This window comes from Myotis davidii, unplaced genomic scaffold, assembly GCF_000327345.1.
Source record: "Myotis davidii unplaced genomic scaffold, ASM32734v1 scaffold108, whole genome shotgun sequence".
In the NCBI taxonomy this organism is placed as follows: domain Eukaryota; kingdom Metazoa; phylum Chordata; class Mammalia; order Chiroptera; family Vespertilionidae; genus Myotis; species Myotis davidii.
The window spans coordinates 2,102,235-2,122,888 of record NW_006299260.1 but is presented as its reverse complement, the minus strand read 5'-3'; the positions used below and the strand labels follow the sequence as shown (position 1 = coordinate 2,122,888).

Here is a 20,654-nt window from a genome sequence, read left to right as displayed (position 1 = left end):
GGCTTTACTTGAGCACGAGGCTGTGTCTCCTGTATCATCAGTGTCTCTACGTTATTATTTCCATGGTAAATAACTTGCCTAATATCTATCACTCATCTTTTAAAAAGCAGAATGGGGTTGTATTTACCCAGTTTAATTCACCTTCACTGCTTTATTTCTCCCCATTGCATCATACTCCTGGAAAAAAGTTATCGATACTCATTGTTTCCACTTACTCATTTTCATCCTCTGTTCAGTTCATTCTTATCAGACTTTCTTTACATACCACTCCACTGGAATATTCCTTATCAAAGTCACCAGTCTCTCTGTCTAGTGAAAGCCAGTTGTCTGTTCTCTACCTTCATCTTACTCAACCTTTGCAACACCATTGATGCAATCAGCTATATTATCTTCTACTTTTAAAATACTCTTCTTTCCTAGACTTTCCTACTATTGCATGAACCTGTTTATGAGTCGCATACCCTTCCCCACCCTTCTCTTTCTTCTTAGTTGTTTTTAGCTTCTTTTACTATTTCTTGCCTCAGCCCTGCTCTCTTCTTATCTACTACTTCGTCTAGCTTTCCAGAAGCTCTTACTGGGCCCGTGGCCCCAGAATCATCTGTATATTGATGACTTTGACTCAGATCTCTCCCTGAGTTCCGAATACAGATAGCCAGCTGTCTTCTAGACTTTTTCGCTTTTGTGTTTAATGGGCATCTCATGTGTAAACCTGTAAAACAGAACCATTAACTCCTACCTCCCTATTTCCACCCAATTCTGCAATTTCCCAAGCCTGCTCTTTCTTGGTAAATGTCTCTACCATCTATCCACCTAAATGCATGGACCACCCAAAAAATAAATCTAGCTGACGTCTTTATTCTTTCTCTCATCCGTACCCTATCCTTCAGCAAGTTTTATCTGATCTTCTTGCAAGACACCTGGTAGATCTAGTCAGTTTGCCCCACCTCTAAAACCCAGGTGCACCATCATCTCTTACTTTGTACCCAACAGCCTCTCAACTGGCCTTTTTCTTCTGCTCTTGTGATTTCCATTGCCCTTAGAGTAAATCTGTAGTGTTCATGTTGTAACTTCCCCTTTTCTTAACTATTTTACCCGATCATTTATGATACATATACTGTGTACCTTTTCCTTTGGTTCTTCAAAATAACCTTGTTATACTAACAAATGCGAATGCCCTCTCTCCACCCCCAAGGAAGTTAAGTGACTTGCACAGGATTTCAGTAGATGGACTGGAACGTAGGTCTTCTAATTCCTGAACCAGACCACTTGATTGGTATAGTGGCCCAGGTGTGTGCTTGTATGAGTGGTGATAGAAGAATTATAATAACCTTGAAGACCAGCTGCTTTAGGGCAGATTCCCTCTAGCGCAAATTGTTAAGCTGTCTTTAGCTCTATGGTTGTTCTTTTCAGCATTAACATAAAATATTGCCCCTTGTTATAACCAATGTAAATTTTTGATGAATTATTTTTATAGTTACAGTGGTGTTATTTAAAACTACCTGTGTTGTATATGTAATTAGTGGTGAGCTCTGTTAAGTGTGAGCTAAACTGGTAGAAAATTGCAATATCTTCAAACAAATTTCTTAGAAAACATTGAAGACTAACAGGAGGAGAAATAGCAGTGTTTTATTTTTTTGTGCTAGTAAGGGCATTGATATATAAAGCATACTTACCCACTATCTAATAATCTTTCATAAAAGAAAGGACATTAATTTGAAAAGCAGCAAGCACATAATCTCAGAACAGCATCTCAAAGTATATTTCTTTAAAACAAAACAAAACAAAAAGACTCTTTTGGAAAACCTTACTGCATTGATTTTTCCTGTCATCCAATGAACCAGGGATCATTGTTAACAGTGTGCAGCCAGGTGTGATTGGGCATCACTGCTCTAGTCTGAAGAAACAGTGTGGATTCTGAATTATAATTTGCAAGTTTCTTCTCATAATGCCTTTCCACCTAATAACAATTGCTGCAGTCCTTCACTGCCTTTCTTTCCACTGATGATGCCTCAAAGCCTAGAGCTGTGTGGAAGCTGTCCATTGATGACTTTTGTCATCAGAAATCTAACATGCTTTCTGAGCTGCCCAGCATGGACTAACTTGGTTAGAGCTGCTAGTGAAAACATGCTCCAGCATAGTTTTGGTACCTTTAACAAAGTAAATAATCACTTTAAAATCTATATGTTTATTTCTCATTGTGTATTCTAACAATATACTTGCTTTGTTCTCTCTCTTGTACTTTCCACCTGCCTCTGCATTGAGATTAAAAGCTAAACCACTTAAAACCCAGAGCCTTCTAGTAATCTGTTTTCCTGTCCTCCTCCTTTCATGTTCTCTTAGAATGTGTTCTTGCCCCCCTCCCCAAAACAGTTGAAATTAATTACAAATTTAAATTTGTGGTGATAAAAGTCATATCACCCTGGTATCTCTGCCCCCTTCTTTGATATTCTTAAACCGACTAAGGAAAACTGTTGTTTGCCACTTCTGTGTGTTCATACCCTCACAGTAATGTGTGTACATACTTTGCATGAGCAAATTTGGATATATTTAGGTTTGACAGGATCAACAGGTTAAATCAGAGGAGGACTTGTTTGATAGGATGAAAAATTGATATTCACCCAACTCTCTCTTAATCTGTCCCTCATAACTTTCTAATTCCAACACTAGGCATAATACTATGTTCCTTACAGTGACAGTAAGTGCACTCAGTCAGTATTTCTTCAATTGGAAATAAATCCTAAGTAAAACTTGAAATAAAGGTCATTCTAAGTCTCCTGTTTTTTGGGACTTGCAAATCTTTTATCAATCCAAGTGTAACAGACATTTTGGTAAGAGAAGTGCTAGAGTTTGTGATAGATTGGCTTTTCATTGTTCTTCAGTAAATGTAAATGAAAATCAAAGATGTTCACTGATTAAGTTAACCAAGATGCAATAAGTAAAGCAAAATAAATATTTTCATATAGTTCTCCATTTGGGGAGGGAAAACATCATCAGTAAAGATCACGGAAATGTTTAATTCCAATATAAAAATGATCAGTGTCATATCAGTTCTGGTCTCTAGCAGTCTACAAGGTGGAATAAAATAGTATCAAAATAAGCAGTTTGGAAAAGTGAAAATTGTTCATTTAATTTTGAGTTATCTTACTTAAAATGTAATTTTAAAGCACTGCACATGCTTGCATTTAAATTCTGAACATGACTAATGCACAAAAATAAGCCATTCTGATAGAGCCTTATGAATCAGAATCTAAAGTGTAAAGAATGAATGTTTTCAATAAAATATTTTCATTTGTAAATAGTAAAACTGTTCACTGAAATCTTGTTTCTTTTTATTAGGTTTAAGTGGAAACCCTGTAGATATAGAAAGAAGAGAAACAGTGTTTGGAAAGAACTTTATACCTCCTAAAAAGCCAAAAACCTTTCTTCAGTTAGTATGGGAAGCATTACAAGATGTCACTTTAATTATCTTAGAAATTGCAGCCATAGTATCACTGGGCCTTTCTTTTTATCGACCTCCAGAAGGGGACAATGCACGTAAGTAAATGGGGGTGGAAAAAAAAAGTTTGATATGTGATGCCAATTTAAGCTCATTAGCTTACCTAATACATAATAATAATAGCAAAACAGCATTTATTGACTGTTTGCTATGTACCAGACACCATTCTAACAGTGCCCAATGCCTTTAGTAGTTCTTGAAATATATTACCTCAGATAATTTTCACAACCCTATGACATAGTAGCGTCACCTCCATTTTACAGTGAGACAGGTTAGATATATGATATGGCCTGTACCATCACTGTTTTCAAGTTTTTTAGAGCACTATTGTTAAATAATTTTTTATTTGGATTTTTTTAAATCTCCTGGGAAATCATTATGAAAGCAAAATTCTGTTCTCTTCCCCAATCCACTACTTTTAAAGTTCTTAAAATGTGTTGTTATGTTCATAATTTGGGTAATTTCCTTGCCATTCAAGAAATGTTTATACTACAAAGTATCCTGACGAGTGAAAAATACACTGAAATGGTAGATCTACCTTAACTTGTAGCTACAAATGGTTTTGTTTTTCTCCCACCTTTCTATGGCCTTCATTTCTCTTTTAAATTTCTTCTCCATTTAAAACATGTATTTTAAAATGGGTATTTCTGACAGTATATTCTACACCTGCTAGCAAATCTAGCTTGGGTTTTGGCAGAATATTTAAATAGCTATAAAGTGAACCAATACTATTTTATATATCTGAAAAGCAATTCACCAAAATATTTTTTATTTGTGAAAGTTTCATTCTTGTGCCTTTCAAGTTATGAACACTTGAATGTGTATTTGCTAACTCTATAAGTTGACTTAGGTAATCATTTAAAGTAATTTCTTCAAAGGTATACTTATAGCTCCTGAGAAAACTTTTTTTTTTCCTTTGAAGAAAGTTGGTCACAGAATAATACGATTTATCTGAGATCAGGGTTTCTCAGCAGCAACACATGACATTTTGCACTGAACAATTTTTGTTGCCATGTTAATTAGACCACTTCCCAAGAGAACGCATTCAAACAGGTGTCCAGACATTGCCCAGTATCCCAAAGGGGGCGAAATGGCCTGTGGTTGACAATAATTGATGTAGCTAAGAAAGGATTTAGGCAATATTCTTGTCAGTACTAAGTCACATTATTTCAAAAACTTTTTATTTTAAAGACGTGTTTATTAAATAATGCAATAAAATAATACATATTTTGCGATGGGAGTATTAGGGATATGAAAGTTTAGAGGAAGTAGCACTCACTGAAAATCCCACTTCTTAGAGATTACTGCCATACCATTTTGATATATATATCCTGTCATATTTTAAAAATGTTTTTGTGTAGATGTGTCTGTGTGTGTTCATATATGTGTGCGTTGAGTTGGTAGGTGTGAGGATGTGTAAATGTATGTCTTTTTATCTGAAAAGGAAGGTCATATCATGTTTAGCAACATATAGCAAAAATCATTAGTGTTCAGTTTACACAACTGTCATTATAGAGTACTGGGAATTGGTATGCTACAATTGAGTGAGTTAGCAGATTATTAAAAACTTTTATGAGAGGGAGTATTGGGGAGGTAATGGGGGGATGAGGACACATATGTAATACCTTAATCAATAAAGAAACTATAAAAAAAGCTTTTTCTAACATTTTTTCCCCCAAGACTATAAGAAAACTAAAGAAAAATATTTTTGCCTGGCTGGTGTGGCTCAGTGGTTGAGCGTCAACCCATGAACCAAGAGGTCACTGGTTCAATTCCTAGTCAGGGCTCCATCCCAGTAGGGGCATGCAGGAGGCAGCCAATTGATGATGTTTCTCACTCATTGATGTTTCTATCTATCCCTCTTACTTCCTCTCTAAAAATCAATAATATATATTTTTTTTAAAAGTAAAGTATTTTCAACAGGACTGGATTTTGTTACTAATAATGTCAAGGCAAATCATCATGGAATTGGGACTGCTTCATTTGCAGACCCTTTCCCAAATTTGCTTAAGGAGATACTGGTATTAGATCCAACTGGGAAGATGATCTAGAGTTGTCAGTGCCATAAGGCCCTTTAAAAGAGACTCAGAATCTATAAGAAGGTGTTAATAAAACATATAAAGTTATATTTGCTCCATGCTGAGAAGCTGTTTAGTGTTTGTACTTTATTCTTTTTAACATTTATTAATGTACTTCATGTATCTTTTATCATGTGTTTTAGCACTAAGTCTCGTAGTACTTTGCTTAAAAGGAAATCCATTAATCGCAAATCTACAGTCATAGAAATCTGAATTGTCAAAATTTCTTACTGATACAGTTTGGTGTAAAAAGAAGCACTATAAACCATATCATAAAGAAATCTTTAGTCACCAGTGTATATAATACCAGTAGTTCTCCAAATCTTTGGTCTCAGGACCCCTTTACGCTCCAAAAAGTATTGAGGACCCCAAAGAGATTTGATTATGTGAGTTACATCTGTAGATATTTACTGTATTCTGAATTAAAATTGAGAAATTTAAAAATATTTAGCAATGCACTTTAAAATAATTAAGTATTGTTTTAATAAATAATTATAATTACTATGTTTAATTGTTATTAATGAAGCTGTGAAATAATGAAAAGAATAGTGGTTTTTTTAATTTTATCTCTATACTGTCTGGCTTAATTGAAGATAACTGGATTCTCTTCTGCTTCTTTATTCATTTTATTGTATTAGCACATATAATGCAGTCTTTGAAAAATTCCACTACACATTCATGAAATATGAGGCAAATTTTTTTGTGAATATTCACATTATCCTTTTGGTCTTATTCTAGCCTCTGTCTTCTCTCCCTGAGTCTGTCCCACATAATTCCCAGGTTATTCTTTATTCAACATCCTCTTCTGTCCATGCTCACTATTCTGGAATATGCTTTAATCATTTCTAGTGTCATTCGTTTATTCATTCTTTTCTTCTGAATCATCTTTTTCCTGTTTGCCTGTCCTAAGAGAACTATTGACTTTCAGAGATTTCAGCTCAACCCTCAATTAAGAACTTATATAGGAACACAGAAGAGCATATGCCTTCATGAGAATTTATAAATAACCAAAGTAAGCTTTCAAGAAACCATACGTATCTTTACTACTTTTCTGTTTTACTATTTCAGTATTTTTCAAAATGCTGGTCACGAGCCACTGAATTGATTTTAGACTCACAAATAAATTACAGCCCAAAGTCCAAGAAGCACTGTTACATTATTCTTTCTTCACCATTATTGACTCTACAGTTCTGAGGTTTTGATTTTTTTCCCCCTCTATATCTTTTTTTGAACTCTTTTCTTCCATAGAGCCTTTGTATTTTCTTCAGTTTGTCCCTGGAATGCTGCTCCCTTCAAGCTATGTGATTAATTTTGTTTATCATTTGGCTCCTCACTCAAATGTCATGGAGATTTCAGAGGGGCCTTTCCTGTTCATCCAGGCATAATTAGCCCTCTTTCCTCATTTGTAAACACGTCACCATGTTTTATTTTCTTCGTGGCACTTAAAATATCTGATGTTAATTATTTGTGTTTTGTTATCTGAGTTCTTCATACTTCTTTCACACCTACCAATATGAGTATGGTTTCTGTGAGGAGAGGAAGCTTGTATGTCTTATTCACAGCTGTATCCCTAGCTCCCAAAATGGTATCTGGCACCTAGACTAGGTGCTCAAATAGTTGAGTCAATAAGTAGCACTTTGCCGAACCAGTTTGGCTCAGTGGATAGAGCATCGGCCTGCGGACTCGTGTCCCAGGTTCAATTCCGGTCAAGGGCATGTACCTTGGTTGCGGGCACATCCCCACTGGGGGGCGTGCAGGAGGCAGCTGATCAATCTCTCTCATCCATGTTTCTGGCTCTCTATCCCTCTCCCTTCTTCTCTGTAAAATAAATCAATAAAATATATTTTTTAAAAAATAAGTAGCACTTTTCTTAACTTTTCATGTTATAAAAGCCAATATTTGATCATATTCCAGTAAAATTAATATAGTAAATATATTCTTGGGTAGCACACAATACTTGTCTTGCCTACCACATGTAATTATAAATATCATTTACCATTGATAGAGTGTGCAGAATGTCTCAGCCACTGCTCTACCTACTTTCAGATGTCCTCTCATTGAATTTTCACAACACTAGGCTAATGGTGGTATCCTAATTGGACAGATGAAGAAACCAGGTCTCAGAAATAAGTAACTTGCCTTAAGGTTGGGATTTAAATTTTTCCAGTCCTTACTCTTAAGTAGTGCCCTAGAGTGCCTCCCTGTCCTGAGGTTGAGAACCTTCAGAGGCAGGGAACTTGACATTGACATAGTAAACATTTTTGTTATTACAGAGTGCTTTGAGTACAGTGAGATGTTTAGAGTTATGAGTAAAATTAACTAGGTATATAAAGCTCATAATTAACTTATTACATGCTATTGCCATCAATTCAGAATCCTTTATGATGAGCATTTTCTTTCTTTCCAAATAGTTTGTGGAGAAGTTTCTGTTGGAGAGGAAGAAGGTGAAGGTGAAACTGGTTGGATTGAAGGAGCTGCAATCCTCTTGTCAGTAGTATGTGTGGTACTGGTGACGGCTTTCAATGACTGGAGTAAGGAGAAGCAGTTTAGGGGTTTGCAGAGTCGAATTGAACAAGAACAGAAGTTCACAGTCATCAGGGGTGGTCAGGTCATTCAGATACCTGTAGCTGACATTATTGTTGGAGATATTGCTCAAGTGAAATATGGTAAGTAGAAGAGAGAATAGCTCTGACACTAGATGTACAATTATTATAATCATGTTCACAGTTTAGCATAGTATTGTTTTTTGTTTTAGGTGATCTTCTTCCAGCTGATGGCATACTTATTCAAGGCAATGATCTTAAAATTGATGAAAGCTCATTGACTGGTGAATCTGATCATGTTAGAAAGTCTTTAGATAAGGATCCCTTACTTTTATCAGGTATGAATTTCTTTTATAACTTTTAACTTCTTTCTCCCTCACAACTGTATACCATTGTCATCAAACACAGTTTCCCTAAAAGCCAATAATGTGAAGAGGATTGTAGATTTTGTGCTGGCTTAATCTTTATAATCCTTAGTGATTTTTATTTTTATTTTTTGTAAGTTATTGAAGACATTAGAGATCTTTGAATCCAAAGCTATATTTTACAAGTGAGGTAACTGAGTCAAAAAAAAAAAATCAAGATATTTGAGAGTCAGTATAAGCTAATTTTAGTCTAATGATAAAACTAAAATATGGCCTATTGAAGTATAAAATTGAAGAATGTGTTTAAAGCAAATCAATGAATTGTCTATGATGGTCTACAAACGACTGTTGTTATTGCTTTGTGTGTGTTTTTCAGAACTGATAAAATCTTTAAAGCTTACCTAACCCCACTCCCGCATTAAATTACTGAGGACAAAGTCTGAAAAATAAACTATTTCTCAAAGATTATATGATTAGTCTACAGTAGGCCCAGGAGTAGCACCACATCCACTAAGCAGGATTACATTTACACATGGTTAAGACATGTTCTGAGAATAGGAAAAGGACGGATTTGTATGGGTGAGAGTACTCTGTTTGGAAAAGGGAGGAGGTGGTTGTCTACTTGAGAGATTCTTATAACAGCCTGACTGTGAAAGCTTGACCTATGGTTAACTGGAAATGAAATGGGATGATGGGAATAATTATAAACAAGCTGCCTTCTAGTAATTGAATTATACTAGAGTTTGGAGGAAGCGAGTTATTGTCCATTTGTCTTTTATTATTTTCAGATGTTAATGAAATGGTAACACTTTATATATGTGGTGAGGAGATTCTTACTGATTTAACTATTCAAAAACTTGACAGCTCTAATTTTTCAGTTGTTCTCTGTGAATTTTGTATTTCAATTGGTTGAACATGGTTTTACTGAAACCAAAGTCAAACCTGTGACAAGGATCAGTCAGTTAAGTTAGATTCACAATTTTGGGGCACATATCTACGTTTAATTATTACCTTTTTAAGATTTGAAAATATGTGCCAAAAAAGGATATTGCAGAACATCACACCACTAAAAATCAGAGTAATTAGCCCTGCCTGGTGTGGCTCAGTTGGTTGGGCATCATCCCATGCACCCGGAGGTTGCTAGTTCTATTCCTAGTCAAGGGCCCATGCCTGGGTTGCAGGCTTAATCCTGGGGCTGGGGGGAGCAGGGGAAGGAGTGTGCAAGAGACAGCTGATTGATCTGTCGCTCTTAAATCAATGTTGTGCTCCTTTTCCCTTCCTCTCTCTCTAAAAATCAATAAACTATAAAAAAAATCAGTTACTATATTTATGTACATTTATGAACACCATTATTAATAGGGTAAAAGTTTCAATTGTAATATAGACATCGTTTTGTTTGTTTTTTAAGTCTTGTGTGCCTTCAATATTTTATACTAAGAACATTTGTACTCTATTTGGGTTTTTCTTTATATTGATATGCTTGTGTTTAATTCCAAATAGACAGAAATATTTTGGCTATATAATGATAATGTACTTACATACAGTGTATACTTATTTTACTTATTCTTTGCCATACTTCTAAGAAACGGTATTTAATGTTAAACACATATAATCTTTCCAAAGGCGAGGGAAGCTGTGTAACCTACATTATCTTCATAGACCAGTGATGGCGAACCTATGACACGTGTGTCAGTGGTGACACGCGAACTCATTTTTTTGGTTGATTTTTCTTTGTTAAATGGCATTTAAATATATAAAGTAAATATCAAAAATATAAGTCTTTGTTTTACTATGGTTGCAAATATCAAAAAATTTCTGTATGTGACACGGCACCAGAGTTAAGTTAGGGTTTTTCAAAATGCTGACACGTGGAGCTTAAAAGGTTCGCCATCACTGCCATAAACTAACTGGGCCGTATTTGGTGAACTAAATTAGTCTCCTCTTGCCCTTTTGCCATTTTTACTCATGGACTTTTATGTACATCTAGCTTATTTACCTAGTGCTTAACTCTTCAGGTTGAAATCCTTTAACTGAACTTTGGTCCTTTCCTGTTTTTACAGAAATTTCTGGTAAGTTTATGTAGACTCAGGTTCCTAACACACCAAATATACCAAGAAAACTCTATAAATTTTCCATGCTTAAGAAAAGATTGAAATAGCTTTGTAGAGTCCCTTATTGCAATATGGGTGGGAAAGTTTTTCTGTATTTATTTCCCTATTCCAAAAATGTACTAAAAAACATGAAATGCATTTATTTTTAAATTTATTCTCATGATGCCATCTCTCACTGCTGTTCTTGGCTTCTTAAATTTAGATCTTTAAAAGCAGTTTTTAGTTAGCAATGGGGCTGTGGCCAGAACAAAAACTGTTTATTTTGAACACATTAATTGCAGACATATGATTACCTGTGGTAAGGAAGAACAAAACATAAAACATTGACATCATCTGAAAGCCAGAATTTTTAAAAGAAACAAACTGTCTTTTACACATAGTGCTTGCCCAGTAAATGTTGTTTTGCTGTTCTAAATTTCATTTATTGTTTCCCTTGCATTTTCACTGGCAAAGAAACTAATAATTAGTGAAATATTTAGAATATAGGTTATTAAAACAAGAAAATCAAAGGCCTAAAAAATTCTTATTGGATATTTTACTCCATAATTAATAGCTAAGTGTAAATTCTTAAGTACTGAAGTAAGCACATATGCCTTATGATTTTACTAGAGGCCTGGTGCATGGATGGTGCACCGGTGGGGTCGCTCGGCCTGGCCTGTGCCCTCTCGCAATCCGGAACCCCTCAGGGGATGTCAGACTGTCAGTTTCAGCCCGATCTCCGCGGACCAGGCCGAGGGACTCCACCGGTGCACAAATCCCTGCACTGGGCCTCTGGTATGCATATAAGATCTTGGATTAATTTCTTCCCGCCCTACTCTCCCTCCCTTCCCTCTGAGATTCATCAGTCTGTTCCATGTTTCCATACCTGTGTGTTGAGCATTTGTCCCCTGGTGGTCAGTACACATCATAGCTACTGGTCAAATGGTGGAATCGTCACTTAGGCTTTTATATATAGAGATTTAGCAAATAACCTTTGAGCATTGACTTGTTACATACGATGGTGGTAGGTGCTGTAGACCCTGTCCTCCCAGTGGCTGTGAACTAGGAGATCAAATAAATAAGTGATAACTGAAGAAGACTTGAGTGTTTAAAAAAAGTGTTAAGTTTCAAAAGCTACTTAAAATTCACCAAAATATTAGCGAGGTAGGAAGCCTTTTAACGATTGATAAAAGGTACAGTTGAAGAACTGTAAACAAACTTATCAGCATTACATTGTAAGAAGATTATGTCCTGTGTCCTCTGACAGAGCAGGGTTGAATGTTTGCCTTGCCATTTAATAGTGGTGTAACCTTGGGCATGTTTCTAGGAAGTAAGAATAAACATGTCTGCCAACTCTGGACATTGTTGTGAGGGGTGGTCTGAATTCAATCAGTATTCCCATGTCTGCTCCCTAGCTTTCTGTTAATGGAATGTTATATTGAAGTAGTGGGTGAAAGGTTTGAAAGGTTGGTTGATCTCAAGGTGATCTTGCACTTAGTCCAGTGGACAGTGTAGCCTCAGAAGTTTTTGAGCTGTGAGAGGTTTAAGGCAAAACTCACATTTTGGGAAGATTAAAACATTTCGGGATGAACTATAAACATAGATTTAGGTACCTACCAGGCTGCTGTGGTAGTCTTGGCAGACTGGGATGAGGGGCCTGGGTTAGGTAGAGGTTGTGGGGTTGAGTGTGGGAAATAGGGCATTTGTTGCTGTGGAATCCCTTTGGTTATAAGCACATTTCTTTTTTGAACAATGCATTTCTCTGGAAAAGGTCCTGATGATGATGATGATGATAGAATTTTTTAAGTTGAGCATTTATTTTCAACAAATTCTAGGCACTGTGCTGAGCACTTTGCATTTATAGGCTTGAGTCTCACTCTAGATCTGTTGTAGTCATTTTTTGAGATGTTATAATTTGCCCAATGATAAATGAGTTGGTCGAGTTATGTTAAACTCAGATATGAGTGATTACAGAGTTAAAACGTTAACCATAAGAATTCAGGTTTTATTTAATATTTTCTTTGAATTCGTTTTATTAAATATTAAGGATATTAAAGACAATGAATGTTACTAAAATTTGAAATTTGGTGATAGGAGGAAAAATCTGTTTTTAATAAGTAAACAAGTTTTCTGTTGTAGGTACTCATGTAATGGAAGGCTCTGGAAGAATGGTAGTTACTGCTGTAGGTATAAATTCTCAAACTGGAATTATTTTTACCTTACTTGGAGCTGGAGGTGAAGAGGAAGAAAAGAAAGATGAGAAGAAAAAGGAAAAGAAAAGTAAGAATGGCGATTTGCTATAAGAATTGGTATTTGAAAAAAATGGCAACTAAATTATATGAACTGCTGTAAAACATACACTTCTTTTATGAAGTTTGATATGAAAAATTCTACAAAAAAGTTACAGTATTGCCCAATATTGTCCTGTAAAGTGGTAGAATTAGTGGAGGGAAAGTGTTTCTTTTAGGTTAAATAGTCCATGAAAGGCTTTTAGTGAATGCATCAGTCCCCATTACCATGGGGTAACTTCATCTTGAACCACTCCCATTGTCTTTATTCTGTTTATTCTCTAGTTTTAGACTCTCCCTGTCATCTGACCAGAAAACAAATTAAACTCTTGCTTCCCGTCTGCGTATTTTTTTCTGCTACTTTAGTAGTAGCCTTCTTTGCCAGCCTTATTACATTTTGGACTCATTGAGCTTTTAATCTTCAGTCTGTACTTATGTAGGTGTCAAAGACTTTACTTTGACACCTACTATGTTTGTTGTGTAATATTCAGCTCATCATTAGATATGAAGATCTTTATTTTGATCCATTGTATCTGCTATCCCTCCAAGTTATCTATCCAGCAAACTTGATAACCGTAGTTCACCTACAAGGATCTTATAAGAAACTCCATCATACATAGTGAGACAATTCAGAATCACTTAGTTGGACAGCATGATACTTTTTTTCTAAAAGTCCTCCCCATCCTGCTTTTGTGTCTGCTGTATCACAGTTTTCTTCCACTCGGGAGCACTCCAGAGTTTTTTCACTTTAAACTGACAGCAGTTTACTGTGGTTTAACCACTTAGATTTATTTAATTTTACTTAAGAGTAGTAAGCCCATATTTCTCTCACACACCTAAGTATTTTGAGATCTTGTAAAATAAATGTCATGCTGATATCTTGGTGTGTTCTAACTACAGCAGTGTTTTAAATATTTAGGTGTTTTGTTCTTTAGGTTTTGTCTTTAGCAGTGAAATCTTCATTTCAAACAAAAAAGTGTTTGTAAAGTTCTTGCTGCAAGTGAGGGTAGCAAGCTCCACATTCTAGGTTTTTCCTGTCCCTCACCACAGCCCTCCCGTCTGCCTTCTTTAGGTTTCTTAAGAGTGAAAGGCAATTTGAAAACCAGTAATAATGATATCGTTTATTGAATGCTTTATATGCATTATCTCATACACTGTGCTGCATCCTAATTAAAGGAGTCTAGTGAACAGGCCTTATTAAAAAATAAAGGGAAGTTGTGTCATGACTTTGTTCTCATTGCCTCCACAGTGCCTTTTCCAGTAAGCACCCTTTTTTATGTCTTACAAACCTGTTTTTCTTAATCCAGTCAAGGGTATTCCCAGGAATTAATATCTAATTCATTGTCTACCATTTTTTGTTCTCGGGTTGTTTTTGTTGTTGTTATTTTTTAATAGAACGAGACACCATTTTTCATCTGTGGACTTCCAGCCCTCCTCCAGTCACAGGCAGCCCAGAGCAGGGTAATCTGTCTCAGTTCCTTAGTCGTCTGGAATGTGGCTCTTTGGTCTCTCTCCAGCTTGAGGTCATTGAAAGTAGCTAGGTGTTCTCTTACTATCTCCTCATTTATCTTGAGCCTCTGTTCCATCTTGACCATATTTGTTCCACGTCTTCCAGTTTGAAGATAGTTCTCCTTGATAGAGAAGTTGGAAGAAAAATGGACTAAATGATTCTGCTGCTTCTCTGTCCTTTCTAATATTATTCTACCTACTTCCAAACACTAGACCCGTTCCCTCCTCGATGACCTTATTGCTTCAGACATTCTCATCTTTCTCTTTTCGCCAAATCTAAGCCAATTATTATAATGAACTCAACTGATAGTACATTCATGTTCTAGTTTCACTTACTTGCCTCCAATGTCTTTTATACAGGTAGTGTTTTTGTTCTTATTCCCATCAAAGCTCTCCTGCTTATTGTATTTCTATGACATTTCTCCCTCTCTCTCTACCCCTGTCCTTTTCTGCTTTCTTAGGAGTATATCTGTATTTAGTTTGAACACATATTATATTTGGGTTTATTACACCGTAAAAGAGTAAAGTCTTATAGAGAAATCAAACAAGTGTAGATGCCCAAATTATTTTGGGGTATTATTCCCCTATGGTTAAGACCAGGGAGTAATTGACCAGTAGGTCATTACAAACTAGATGCTTCCTAATCTGTACAAACACACGTAGCACTGTGTAACAATGCTGTTATAGAAATGTGAACTACCTTTGCATAATTTAGCATGGCTGTATTCATTTCTTTTGGAAAGCTTTAATTCCCATTTTGTTCCTACAGATAAGAAACAAGATGGAGCTATTGAGAATCGCAACAAAGGTAAATTCAGGTGGATAAAAGTATAGTTAGCTTCTTTTCATTATCCAAAAATATATCTAATGTGTACTATATTCATCCAAAAGTGTAAGATCCAGGTAGCAGGGAAAATCAGCAATATATGTTTACTTGGGTTAAGCTCTCTTCCTGTTAGTGCCCCAGTCGTGCTGCCTTTGCAGTGTTAATAGATATTAATTGTGATTTGTGCTAGTAAGTGTAGAAAAATCCAGATGTACATAACTTTCAACTTAAACATTTTGGGTAGTATAAATTGGTTACTATGTCACTACTAGCAAAAATGCATAAGAAACAAAATATATAACATTTTTGCATCTATTTAATAGTCTGTACACATAGGTATTTCTCTATTGTAAGATGATATTCTGCATTATAGTAGAAATTATATAGAAGGGACTTGGGATGTTTGGAGTAAGTTTCATTACCTAATACGACTCAGGGGAGGATAAATGATTTGGTGTTTAGTTCTTAGTTTAAGGACCCTATATTTCTTCCTTTCTATGCCTCATTTGTATTATGTATTACAACATTCTCAAGTCTGGTACACAGTTTCACAACCAAGTCTCACTGTTGTCTTATTTTTCTCTGAGTAAGACATACAACATGTGCACACACAAAGCTGAATGTTTAAATCTTTCCTAGTTTCTAAAAGAAAACTGATTTTTATCAAAACTCACTTCAAAATGTCAAGTTGTATGTGCCTTTAAAATGTAGTGAAATTACATTTGCTCTTAAATGCAGCAAAAGCCCAGGATGGTGCAGCCATGGAAATGCAGCCTTTGAAGAGTGAAGATGGTGGAGATGGTGATGAAAAAGACAAAAAGAAATCAAATTTGCCAAAAAAGGAAAAATCTGTTTTACAAGGGAAACTTACAAAGCTGGCTGTTCAGATTGGCAAAGCAGGTATGATACATAAAGGAAAGTAAGGTGTTTATTTTAAAATACACTAACTTCCTGCGTACAAATCATCTTTTGACATACTTAAGGCTGGAAAATCATTGCTTTGTGGCTGGAGGGGGAGTTAAAAATATTTTCAGTTTTATCCACCGTGTATCAGGTCTTCTGAGTTATTGACGATCCTCTTCATTGCTTAGAGGCTATTGTCCCCGCATTACATAGAGCCCACGTCCTCTGTCAGCTAGCTAATACGTGGGTAGATTAGCGCGTAAATCTGCCAATTCACAAGCCCATGCTCTCATCTCTGAATTTTTGGGAACAATGGAGAAGGGCTAGCAGTGAGGTTACTCCATGCACATTACCCAACTATATTTTATTTAAAAGAAATTTTTATCACACATTTTGTTCATCTTTTTACTATTTATGAAAAATTTAGGTGTATGTTTTTCTAGAAGTTATAGTTTAGTTCATTAAATGGAGTAGTTCATCATTTTGCTGAGGCTGAAATTACTAAACTGTTGCCATCACTAGAAAACACATGTTGAGAGAACCACTCTATTAAAAAATAAAAAGCAAACAGCATGTCCTCCAGCGGTATCACCTTTGTGAATTGGTACATTTTATTAAATCAGGTAAATTGCATTATTTTATTACTTCCTAGGAATGTGTTAGGAAAAGTTATGTTTTTGCTTTTGTCCTCAAGAAGTTTATTATCTAATACAAATATATGCTTCTTTTAATAAATAAGGCAACTGATAATACTGACTCCATAGTGTTGGGGATAAGGGTGAATTTTAAGATAGTGATGGTTTTTAGTAAGCATTGACTTGGGTTATTAGACCCATATATGTGGACTTACCTTATTTTTTAATATTCATTTAGATGGGGCTAAATAACCCACGAAATAGAGAGGTAAATGTTTCATACTACATGATTAACTCTTGTTTTTCTAAGTTAATGAAGTAATAAGGATAGACTAAAGATAATGATTCAGATAATTTTTTTAATTAAAAAGATAGGGTTGAATATTTAATTTCACGTCTTCTCATTCATCAGATTCTTATTGGATTGTCTTTCAGCAACAGGTAAGTTCCCAATATGTAAAGCACCAGCTTATGCTAAGTTTTTGGTATTTTCTTATCAGTGCCTATTATTTTGTCTCAGCTTCAGTAGAAGACCAAAGAGGATACAGTTAAGTCTAGGAAACAATCCTAAACAATTTCTCCCAGTTCTCCTAGGGACAAGACTACACTTGGAAGCAAAAATTAAATATGACAATGTCAAGGGCAAAAAAGGAATGTTAACAATTTCCCAAAGAAATTAAAATAAGTATTACCAAACCAGCTGTAATTCTTCCAGTGGCCAGTTTGTAACTGACAATGGATAGTGTCTGGAATATTTAAATAATTACGTTTTTCTTTTCTTTGTATACTGAAAGGTTTGTTGATGTCTGCCATCACAGTTATCATTCTAGTGTTATATTTTGTAATTGATACATTCTGGGTTCAGAAGAGACAATGGCTTGCTGAGTGCACACCGATTTACATACAATATTTTGTGAAGTTCTTCATTATTGGAGTTACGGTTTTAGTGGTAGCTGTGCCAGAAGGTCTTCCACTTGCAGTCACTATCTCCTTGGCTTACTCAGTCAAGGTAAGTAGAAATGGTTAAGGAGATGTACTAAGTTTAAAGTACCAGCTGGGGTGGAAATGCACGTCTGATTATTCTTGTTTTTCATTCTGAAAGGAAGAGAATTTCATAAATTTACACTTGTTTGCTTTAGAAATGCTGTCATTGATTCCATCCTTTTCCCCCAGTTGAGGATCCCAGTACATAGAGACCTGTACATTCCTTGGAGCAGTGGTCGCCAACCTTCCGGACCTCACGGACCACTAGTGGTCCGCTACCTTGGCGACCGCTTCCTTGGAGGACAGCCTTGCCACAAAACTAAGCACAACTCTGCTAGGCAGACTTGTAGCTTAATTTTCATTGTATAGTATTTATGTTGTCAAGTCATGTTCCCTCCTTTTTCTCATTGTAAGATTAAGAATGTCTTTTACTGTGGTATAAGAGCAAAGAAAGGGTTCACTCCAGTCCAACCTTCTAAAGCAAGGATGGGGAATGTCCAGCCCAAGGGCTGTGAAATCATTTTGTCTGACCCTGCCAGGGCATTAGGGGTGAGTCAATTAAATGTTGACCAAATATAGCAGGCTAATTTTTAAGTTGATAATTTTGTATGGCGCACAAATGGTGTTATAAGGTATCCAAATGGCTGTTGGCAGAAAAAGGTTGCCCACCTCTGTTCTAAAGCCTCCTTGTTTCCATTCTTCTACTCCCGTTATCTCATAGTCCAGCCTTCACTTGTTCCTTTCACTGAGGTGTAGTCTTTATGTATCCTCTGTTAGTGCTTTGCAAAATCGAACACATTTTCTTTACTGTAGAAATACCTTCATTCTTTTTTATTTTTAATATTTTTTTATTGATTTCAGAAAGGAAGGGGGAGGGAAACAGAGAGAGAGGACCATCAGCGATGAGAGAGAATCATTGATCAGCTGCCTCCTGCATGCCCTTATTGGGGATTGAGCCCACAACCTGGGCATGTGCCCTGACCGGGAATCAAAGGGTGACCTCCTGGTTCATAGGTTGACGCTCAACCACTGAGCCACTCAGGACAGGCAAGAACTTCATTCTTTTAATCTTTAATATTAATTTGAATCACAAGTAATATGGGAGGTACACATCTTTCTTCCCCCTATTTATTTCTTCAAAGAATCACTTTTTTTTTGCAATATCTTGCATAGTAGTAGTTTAAAAACTCTGTTCTTTTTAATCCATTCCACATATATTTTGAGAATTAATATCAAGTATTTTAACTTAAATGCCTTTTGGGGCTACTATGAACATTTTTAATTTTTTAGAAACTATCTTTTTTGTTTTTGTAAATTAGAGAGAGGATTCAAAGAGTGAGTTTATCAAGTGCATCAACATATAGAAAAGTTAAAAATGACTCATTCTGGTTTTGGTATGTTAACTCAAAAAAAAAAAATCATGCAGCCCACAACCTATGTATTTCAGTTGATACAAGCTACATTTTCCTTGGTGATTGATACAAAAATCTTCTCACTTCTACTTTATAAAAAGACTTAATCCTTAAATGTAATATACGCTGTCACTGCTCTAAGTACATCTGTACATAGAGAACAGATTATCAATGCTCTTGTGAGGCCCTTTCGCAGAAGCTTTTGGAGGCATGTAGAGTTGATGTGATCTGCAGACGGGTGCCGGTATCTGTTTCATTAACTAGATTGTTATGCAGTGATCAAATTATTGAAACCTTAGAAAGCTTATTTGGATAGGTCAAATGTACTAAAATCCTCCAATATTAAATTATTGGTTTATATTGTGTATATGTATATAGCTTGGAATTTTCATTCTGATTTTAAAGCAGTTTATGATTTTAATGTAATGAGGCTATTGGTTTTATATGTAGCTTACCTAAAATTTTTTTTGTCACCGTAGAAAATGATGAAAGATAATAACTTAGTAAGGCATCTGGATGCTTGTGAAACCATGGGAAATGCCACAGCCATTTGCTCAGATAAAACAGGAACATTGACAATGAACAGAATGACAGTTGTTCAAGCTTATATAAATGAAAAGCATTACAAAAAGGTCCCTGAGCCGGAAGCTATTCCACCAAATATCTTGTCTTATCTTGTAACAGGAATATCAGTGAATTGTGCTTATACATCAAAAATACTGGTAGGTTTCTTTAATAAATTATGCATGAAAATTGATTTTTTTTATTTGTAATTAGATTGTACATAGATCTTCAGATCTACCTTTACTATATATATAAATTGAAGAACTGAATTGTGTTGTTTTTAAAAGGCATATATCCATATAATGTATATAAGTTCCTTTGATACAATTTGTGTTGCAAGTAAGATCTATTGGTCAAAATATACATTTTGTTTACCTGTAACTTTCTCCTCCTCTATTTTGAATTTCCTGTATTTAGACACTCTTAAGCCTTATAACCAGAACAAGTCCTTAATTTTAAATTCTTATTAAGCTCATTTTTTGAAAGACCAAGCTGTTTTATTTTTGTAGATAAAAATAAAAAGACTTTTGTAGAAAGTCAACTCACAGTTTTCTAGAGAAAATTTTGAAGCCAGATTACAATTTAAAATAATGTTTTCTTATGCATGCTATATGTTCTTTTTTGGAAGGTGATGCTTGACCTTTAGTAACTAACTCAATAAAGTATTCTAGACTTGCACTACCTTAGAGTAAAATACTTTCAACTTTGTAAGTTTTTTTTAACTTTATAAGTTTTAAAAGTCTTATTTATAACATAAAGCATGAAATTATTTCACTTAATATGTGTTCTAATGATTTATGTATGAAAGCCATGAACAAAATTAATACTGCAAGTTGTTCAGTGAAAAATGCACCAATTGATTACTGGATTGGAAGTTAATAGAGATCTTGGTTCTAGATCTAACTTTGCCTTTTACTGGCAGAAAGTCTGAGCTTTACTCTCTTTAATTATTAAGTAAAGA

General features: G+C 35.3%; 1 protein-coding gene across 4 annotated transcripts in view; it reads left to right on the top strand.

The window, feature by feature from the left end:
- The window catches only part of ATP2B1 (ATPase, Ca++ transporting, plasma membrane 1), a 63,118-nt gene that overhangs the window by 7,331 nt on the left and 35,133 nt on the right, over positions 1-20,654 (top strand). For all 4 annotated transcript variants that reach the window (XM_006774747.2, XM_006774746.2, XM_006774745.2 and 1 more), the window contains exons 2-9: positions 3,337-3,534; positions 7,986-8,240; positions 8,330-8,455; positions 12,712-12,852; positions 15,139-15,177; positions 15,934-16,095; positions 17,528-17,742; positions 19,609-19,851. In XM_006774747.2, coding sequence (XP_006774810.1) covers positions 3,337-3,534; positions 7,986-8,240; positions 8,330-8,455; positions 12,712-12,852; positions 15,139-15,177; positions 15,934-16,095; positions 17,528-17,742; positions 19,609-19,851 — 1,379 coding nt within the window. The remainder of the gene's footprint in view (positions 1-3,336; positions 3,535-7,985; positions 8,241-8,329; positions 8,456-12,711; positions 12,853-15,138; positions 15,178-15,933; positions 16,096-17,527; positions 17,743-19,608; positions 19,852-20,654) is intronic.